Here is an 8,742-nt window from a genome sequence, read left to right as displayed (position 1 = left end):
CTCGCACGCCTTCATCTCCTGCCGCAGGCGCTCGTTCTCAGCCGCCAGCAGGTCCCGGTGCTTCTCCGCATCCGTGCCACCCTGCGCCGGGAGCGAATGGGAGAGGACATGGAATCTCCATGCACTCGGGGAGCCCCGGCTTGCTGCCCTCATGGATCCCCCAGCCCGCGGTATGGAGGAGCCCTCCGTGTGCTATTCTCTGTAATTTCATTCAAAGCTCCAGGTGCCCATCAATCTGCCTGCTCCACTGGGAATCACTCAGCCTGCTGCACTGAGGAGCCTCCTGCTGCCCCCACGGAGCCCCAACCCACAGAGGGGCTTTCACTTCCCACCGCAGGGTGACAGCCCCCAGGTCACCAGTGCGACATTGCATTGGACAGAAAATCCCACACTTTTGTCCCTCAGTGTCGCTTGGCTTGCGCGGTCCAAACTGTGACCCCGGGGAGGTTTAATCCATCTCCGCCCACCCCGTGTTCCCTCTTCCTCCTCAGGGACCCAGAGCTCCAGCGTCCCTCAGGGGCAGGGCGGCTCAGTCCCATCCCAGTGGCAGCTCACCAGCTCCGAGCGCAGCCGGCTGATCTCCTGTGCCTGCTCCAGGAGCTTTTCCTTCAGAGTTTCCACCTGTCAACAGAGACTGGGTTAACCAGGAGGCACCTCAGCAGCTCTCGGAGGAGACCCCGCGGTGCCGCCCCAGCCACCAACGTCCAGTCTGGCTCACACTTTTGTTATGCTTTAATTTTCCACCTGGCTCTGAGCGCCTGATTCACACGAGTTGATTAAAATGAGAGTTAATGAAAGCTTTGCTTTGACCTTGTTCAACCATGGGTATAATTTGTCCATGTTGAGCACTAGCAGAAACCATTATTAAAAAAAAAATAGCATCATCTTTGGAGAAGGGAAAAAACAAACCTATCCATAACTGTGTTTGAAGAGCCAGAAGTGCCTTGTTCTGTCCTCACAACACAGCTTTGCTCTACCTTCTTTATTTTTCTTTCTAGGAAAGTTATCTTGGTACAAAGAGGAAGCAAGAGCTCTTCAAGAAGACCACGCGTCTGAGTCCCACAGGAGGATGCTCTCCATCAACCTCCACCTGGGCATCTGCCCAGCCCAAGGGACCAGGCTGCCCTCCCCGCAAAACCAGGTGGATTTCAGAAATCCTCAACCTTTTTTTGTGCAGAGATCAGTAAGGCTCTCCCAAAATCTGCAGTTATTGGAATAAACAGCAGCAGTGAGTGCTTGGTGCAGCCAGCAGTCTCGCGGGCTGTGTTTTAGTGGGGTTTGCCCACCTGCTCTGTCCCTTGCTTGACCACCATGCTTGACCACCCCCAGATCCCAGCCCAGCTCCCAGTTTCCCCGCTCCAGAAAGCTGCCAAACCCCTCTCTGGGACACGCCTGGATATTGCCCCATCTCAATAACCAGCAAGCACGGCCCTCTGTGGACCATAATTTAGGAACTGCTGATTAATAACCAATGCAGATGTGCTGACATGAGGCTGTAATTAATCTGGTAAATTATTCAGCCACACCCTTGCAGAGATGGCAGCAGGGCGGGCAGCCCCTCTGTGTGCCCTGTGCTGGGCACGGCCGGGAGCTGGAGCACGGCTGGAGCTCCGCAGCTGCAGGTGGGGGAAGGTGGCTGCTCCCAGCCGGGATTGGGATCTCCCTCCTTCCACAGCAGTCTCCCCCGCTCTGGCTGGGGGCCGAGCGAGCACCGAGTGCTTGAGTGGGAAAACCCCATTTCCATATCCACTGAGGGAGATTATTAAGCTATTTTTATAAGTATTTTTAAGGGAGGGGAGGTACTAAGAAGAAAAGAGTCATGGCTTGTTCCAGGAAAGCCGCCAGCCCAATCAATCAGCGCACACGCTGGAGCCTGCCCACCATTCCCTCTGCCGTGGCGCCCAAAAACATCAATGTTCCTCCATCGCCTACCTGCTTGGGCATCTCCAGCTGCATCCTGTTCTCTGGACGTGACAGGAACTCCTTGGCAGCCGGATCTGGCTCGAGCCATGGCCCGGCCATCCCAAAGCTTTGGAAGTTTGGGCCAGCTCTTCACTCCAGCCGGTGTTGGCTGCGCTTGCTGCCGAACTGGCCAGCGTGGGGCCAGATCCTGCTGCACTCACACTTGTGTCATGCAGAGCATGCCAACCAAATGAGGACAACTACCTCCTCCTTTTTGACACCCGTGGAACAAGCAGAACCTGACTGTAACAGCTTCCACAACAGCCACATGCAAATCCCTTTACAAGCAGCCAAAATTTCCATGTCCCTGGGACGACCCAAGTACTCGTGCTGAGGATGTGCCTGCATCAGTGCAGGAGATGGTTTTGGGGAGGAGTGTCACAGTGGCCAAATCCTGTCCCTTCATCAGACAATTCTGTGCCTTGACATTCACTTTCCACCTGCTGAAAGTCACTAGAATTAAACTGGTAGGTCGGTCTAACGAGCTGATCCTGCAGCAGCTGTCCTGTGCTGGGTGGATGGATGACTGGTGCAGGGCTGCATCCTGATGCCCAAAGCCCTCCTGGCCATGTCATGTCCACAGAGCCACACACCCTTGTCAGCACTATTGTGGTGTCACTCGGGACCACAAGCATCCCAAGGGAGGCACAGCCAAAGCCAAAGAACAGCCAGCGAAGAAGATGCTCTGCGATGGAGATCCTACACTCCTTACAAGTGCAGCCATCACTAACTGCGTGCCACAGTGCTCCAGCCAAGCCACAGCCTGAGGCTGAAGAGCCTGACAGACCCCCTTGTGTCACCCTGTCCCCATCATACCTGGCCTTGCAGCTGGAGAGAGAGGGAGAGCTCGTTGTTCTCCTGGGCAGTGAGCTTCTCCTGCAGCTCCAGCAGCTCCTCCTGCAGCCGCAGCTTCTCCTTCTGCAGATGTGCCATGGAGGCCATCACCTCCTGGATCATGGGGAAGGGCCGGGCCGTGGGCAGGCTGGCGCGTTTCCCACCGCAGAGCCTCCCTCCTGCAGCACGAGCAAAGATGGAGCTGGTCAGGACACGGCCACCTTGCTGGGGAGCAGAATGCCAGCCATGGGTAGCCCCAGGGGCTGAGCTGGAGATGGGAACGCAGGAAACTGGACTTGCACAAGTCCCAGAGAGTGCAGTGACGTGTCAGAGGTGCATCCCAAGTGCCAAGGTGCTGACCAGAGCAGGCCCAGCTAACGGTGGGGGTCCAGCTGGGTGGGAGCCAAAGGGATCTGCTGATGCCAGCAGAGCATCCCAGGCCACAACACCCAGCACCTGCCCACACCGCTGCACTGTGACCCAGCCCCACCACACGCCGAGATGCTGCTGCCTCGGTCAGATAACAACCGCCCTGAGCACGGCGCTGATTCACACCGGCATCCTTTCTTCTGAATGAGCCGGTGGAAAAGCAGTGTGTGATCATGTCATTAAAGTCTGCGTCACTACACACAAACATAATGGAAGCAAAATTAAAATTATACAGCCCATGAATGGCCATATTGCCTAATCCTTGTGTGTTCAGCTTTCTAACCTTCCTAGTATTATTTTAAACATCACTTTCTGCATGTTAATAGAGCCACCAGTGCTGACAGAAGCCAACCTGGCCGTACATCAGAGCCTACCAAATGACCTGGTAGTTCCCAAGAAGCAGTGAGCTGGTGTGACTCATTCCCAATGTGGGGATGAGGCACTGCAGCGGGAGAACTGACGGTCAGGATCCCGGCTGCCCGGCGCCCTTCCCTGCCTGCTGTGGATTTCATCTGCTGCCACCAGAAACCTGAGGTTTCACAGGCAGGAGCTGGTGCTGGGAATCACCATGCTGCCTGCAGGAAGATGCCACCTGCTTCATGGGAAACGTCCTGAATGCAAAAAGAGAGACTTTTTTGTCTGTGAATCAGATTTTATACCTTTAAATGGAGTTAAGGAGGCAGCAGAACGTGCAAAGGTGAAATGCTGGGACCAAACCACAGCTCTGCTGCTGATAGCACGCCATGGGACTTAGCCAGCAGTGGTTGCGGAAGTGATCATCAGGTTTTGTCTTCCTGACATGGGCTGGATACCCCAAAAAGAGCACTGTCAGGTGCTGGCTGCTCAGGCAGGGGACTGTGGTCTTCTCTTTAAAATCAACACACAAAAAATCCACCCTGAAATGTCCAAAGTTGACAGGAATTCCAGCTTTCGCCCCTTGGGGCGTGTGCAGGGATAAGACAAAATTACAGGAAGCACCAGGCTCCTGTGGACACACTACATGTCTGCACACATTCACACTAATCCTGGACTGGGATCCAAGGCAGAGCCAGGTTCAGAGCCGCAACACTCAGCTGCAGGTCAAACTGCCAGGCAGGAAAATCCCCCACAGATCATGCCTTCCTCCACACTCCAGCACCTTCCTCCTGCAGCAGCATCCATGGGAGAGGAGATGCCCTGTGTTACATCTCCCCCTGGGCAGATGTGCTGGTGGTGGTGCATGGTCTGAGTGTGGCAGGCAGGGCACAGTGACCCTCCTGCTTTCCAAAATGCTCTGAAAGCCATCTGGAAAGATACCTGCTCCTCGGCTCTGCCCTGTTACCATTGCCATGCAGACCCCCCCTCTCCTGCATCCCTGCCCCTTCCCAGCCACCACTCTGCACTGGGAGCTGCTCTGGGATGCAGCTGGGGACCACGCCAGGAGCAGCTCCCGAGATGTGCCCTGACAAGCTCACACAATTCAATCCTGACGGAGAAAGACAGGAAACCATGGGATTTCTCCACCCTGGCACAGCCACGCATGCTGCAAGCGTTTCCACACACGTTACATTTTCCTTAAGAAGGAGGAAACAGCAGTGGGTTCACCGGAGCTCACCTGCTCTGTTCATCCAGCTCAATAATTCATCGGTCCCTGTCACCAGCCAGCAGCTGGCTGGTGTTGGATTTCTTCTGTGACCTGCTCCCCGCAGTGAGCACAGCCACACATCTATCTGCACCCCAATAGAGGAGAGGTTTCCTCGATACCCACTGGCAGGTACCAAGCCCTCGTTGCATCCCATCCCTCCTCCTGAGCGCTCAACACTGCATCCCTGCTCTCTCCTTACCTGCTTTCTCCAGGTTCATGGTGGAGGCTGCCTGCACCGCTGTGGCAGCCGCTGGCTCACGGGGGGATGCAGGAGGCTCCTCCGTGGCCGGTGTCGGGGCACGGTGCTGGGTCTCCTCCCGCCGCTTGCACGTCCTGTCCCGCAGGGCCTGTGTCTGTGAGGAGAAACAGGTCAGAGAGCTGAGACAGTGACTGCCCACACTGTGCTGGACACAGGGCCAGCAGCTGGCACTTCACCGGGCTGGCCAGGAGGAGTGAGCAGGGCGGGAAGTGCAGAAGACAGAACAGTGGAGCCTGGGGAAATGTCCCCACCAAGGGTGTTCTGTGTTGGGAAGCTGCCACAATGAACTTATGTTTTCAGTTCTCCCCATAAACAATTTCCCTCAGTTTGGCCATGCAGTTATACTGAATATTTCCTATTTTTCTCTCTATGGCCTTAAAAAGAAAGAGACTCTGACTTGCAGGCATGGCTCATGCCCTCTGGGATGGAACCCAGCTCCAAAAAAATCAAAAGAAATCTCAAAGGAGCTTTCATAAGGCTGCTATAAAACGTGATGATTGGCCAAGCTCATTCTGCTCAAGAATGCCTTTTCTTTCTTAAAGCTTATCTCAGAGCCTGTGGCATCACCCCACGGGCCAGTGATGCTGAGGAAACCTCACCCCAGCAGAGGGGCAAATACTTGGTACACGCCAGTAATTTGAGAGTAATTTGGAAGGAGGTGGCAGCATCCTCCTGGAGAAGCCGCGTGTCTGCGGTGCCTCTACATCTGAGACTCCAGGAGGGTTTTGCCGAAGGGAATTCATCGAGGCTGGTGTGTGATAAGAAGGTGTTTTCCTTCTTTTCAAAGAAGGGGAATTTGAATGATTTGCCTGAAGCCTGGAATGAACTAGTGGCAGCCACAGCAGTACATGGTGTCCCGACACTGTCCCTGGCCATGGCACCCTTCCACCTCCTTCTCCTCCATCCCACAGGCAAACACCACCTCATGGCACCGCATTTTCTTATCACACTTCTGCCTTGAGTTCTCCTGCCAACATGACCCATAAGTGACCCAGAAAATGCTATCCTGTTATGAACACTGTTCCCCTTTTTTGATGCCTTTGACTCCCCAGAGATGCTTTTCCCTCCCCTCCCAGGTGGCAGCTCTGCTCAAGGCAGGCACTGCTGGGGTCCAGGCAGAAACTGGTTGTGGTGATGGAGGGAACCAGTTGGCTCCCACCTGGATGGCCCAGATAGGTGTGGGGCATTCTCCCCACCACCCCAAAACTGCCCTCCCTACACAAGCCATGGCTGGCTCGACGCTCCTCACCTGGAGAGCTCAGCAGAGCCCACGGGGGTTTGCAGTGTCCAGCCAGCTCACGCTGAGGATTTTATGGTGAAGCAGTGCCGGCAGCAGAGGAACCCGGGGAGAAGTGCCTGCTCCGCTCGCAGTGCCGAGCCTGTCCTGCCCACAGCCTGAGATGGAGCAAAGAGCATCCCTGGATCCACCTGGGAGCCCAGGACGGACACAGCCTTTGGCTAGCTCAGCAAACCCACCTCCTCCTCCCTGCTGCCGCCACTGCACCGGTGTGGCAGAGACAGTGCATGACTTGTATTAAAAATGTTAATTATGTTAATTAGAAAAATTAGTCCTCCAGGGGGCGGTTGACAATGACTAGTAATGAGAATTCAGGGTGTAGCATCCATCTGGCCTCTGCAGGACCAGATCTGTCCCCCCACCAGGGATATCCCAGCTCTACCCCTTGCCAAGCTGCTCCACTTCCTGCGATCCTATCTCAGAAGAGCTGCCAAAGCCAGCTTGCATCACCGAAACCAGACGGACGGACCCTGACAGCGTCACCTCCCTCCGCTGCCCCCAAATATTTCCTTCATTTGTCAGGCAGCCAAACCTGAAAGCAGCCAGGGCAGCACTTCCCTGTCCTGCTGAGCCGCACAGAAGGAAAACAGCAACTCAAAGAGCCTTCTCTCATGGCTGTGTCCTCCTCTGTTACAGGAAAAGCAGCTGGCGAGGGCTACATCCCACTGCTCGGGGACCCTGTGCCCCCCCCCACCTGTCTGCCACAAGCACTGCCACCATCACAGGTGGCCAAATCTCTTCTTCAGCTGGCAGGGAAAAAGTCAATCACTCACAAATCAAACCTCAATAATGCAGCCTTTTTCCCCTAAAACCATCCAGAGGAAGTTGAACCAGAGGTGGAAGCAATGTTTGGAGGGAGATGTGTCCTGATGAAGTTAGTCCACCACTCTGGACTTCTTCCCAGCCTCTAATTATCCATAACATTTTGCGCACACCGTGAAAATTGAGCATTTCCAAAGCTCTGGCAAATGCCTGGATAACAGATGAGTTCCCCATCCCAGCACAGGCCGTGGCAGCCGCTGGGGAGAGGAAGCGCTGAAAAAACTTGGTTTTGGAGGCTTTAATGCCAACCAGCATTTGGCTGGACTGGCTAGAGCGCCAGAGAAGAAGCCATGCCCAGAGAAGCGGCTGCCAGCTCAGAGGGATGGCAAATGCTGAAACCAAGAGAAAAAAACGTCCAAATAGGGGGGTTCAGCCTCCCCCTTTGTCAAAACCCATCCGGCACCATTGGTGAGGGAGGTGGGAAGGGCTGTTTCCCAAGAAGCGGCTGCAGGTTGGGGCAAGCAGCTCCCCGCCTGCCTGCAGAGCAGCTCAGCCTCCATAGAGGAAAACTCCGACTCAACTCACCCATGGGGTCCCTGCACCAGGGAGCCCTTCCAAAGGCTGGGAAGAGGCAAAGGCCCTGCATTTGCCCTGCTATGCAGATCATTCTGTTTTCTTTCTCACATGTTAAATTTTAACCTATCTCCCTAAGTTTCCCCCTCGGAAGGGCCAGGAGGGAGATGGAGGCAGCCTTCTCTTCTCACCAGCTGGCTGCCCAGAGCTTTGTGCCTGCTTCTGCGTCCCCGTTTCTCAAATCTTGACCTTCATCCGGAAAGAAATGTGAAAAATGCAGGCTGGCCTGTTCCCAGCCTCTCCTTCCCCAGTGAGCAGGGCGTGAGCGCGGCAGGCTGAGCCCCAAGGGGCAAGGACAAGCCATCGTGCTGTACTCACCGGCCGGGGCAAGGTCCTTCGTCTTCCAGGCGGCTCCGGCGGAGGGGCCGGATCCCAGATCCCAGGCGGTGCGGGATGTGATCATGGCACGGGGGTCCCGAGTACAGCAGCACCTCTGCAGAGAAGCGCAACAGACATCTCAGCCGGTCTCATTGTCCAGCTGTAAATCCCGGCGGGACGTTCTGGGGCAAACCACGACGGTAACACCGGCTCCGACTCCCGAAACCCGCAGGAAGTTGCATCAATCCCGTTTAATGCTCCCGAAAAGGCGACAGCCTCGGGCTCCCTCCGTGCTCCCGGCGGATGTGACATAAACCGTGTCTGCAATTAATTTACTCATTCCTGAAGCCTCTCCAGGCCCCTCCTAACCTCGGGCTGGGGCTGACTTAGGGAGTTAGGAACTCCGGGACCACGGGCAGCCCTGCACCCGGGCGGCACCGCACCCACCGCATCTCACCGCACACAATGCCCTGCACTGCACCGCTCCGCACACAGCGCTCCGCTCCGCTCGGCACCGCCCGCTCCGCTCCGCACACACCGCACCGCACTCGCCGCACCTCACCGGGGCCGCTTCGGCGGGGAAGGGGCGCGGAGCCGCCCTCCTGCCCGCCCTAGGGGCCCTCG

At 56.0% G+C, this 8,742-nt stretch overlaps 1 protein-coding gene across 1 annotated transcript in view; it reads right to left on the bottom strand.

Moving 5' to 3' along the window:
* LOC108448313 overlaps positions 1–8,742 on the bottom strand; it is an 11,055-nt gene that overhangs the window by 1,720 nt on the left and 593 nt on the right. Inside the window, exons 3-8 of the mRNA XM_017740792.1 lie at positions 8,119–8,233; positions 7,932–7,989; positions 5,049–5,202; positions 2,779–2,975; positions 556–621; positions 6–81 (exon numbers count right to left, since the gene is read on the bottom strand). Of these exons, the coding sequence (XP_017596281.1) occupies positions 6–81; positions 556–621; positions 2,779–2,975; positions 5,049–5,202; positions 7,932–7,989; positions 8,119–8,233 (666 nt within the window). The remainder of the gene's footprint in view (positions 1–5; positions 82–555; positions 622–2,778; positions 2,976–5,048; positions 5,203–7,931; positions 7,990–8,118; positions 8,234–8,742) is intronic.

The sequence above is a fragment of the Corvus brachyrhynchos genome, unplaced genomic scaffold (genome assembly GCF_000691975.1).
Source record: "Corvus brachyrhynchos isolate BGI_N302 unplaced genomic scaffold, ASM69197v1 scaffold26, whole genome shotgun sequence".
NCBI classification, from domain to species: domain Eukaryota; kingdom Metazoa; phylum Chordata; class Aves; order Passeriformes; family Corvidae; genus Corvus; species Corvus brachyrhynchos.
Note: the sequence above shows the minus strand (reverse complement) of the source record. Positions and strands in the feature narration are given on the sequence as shown.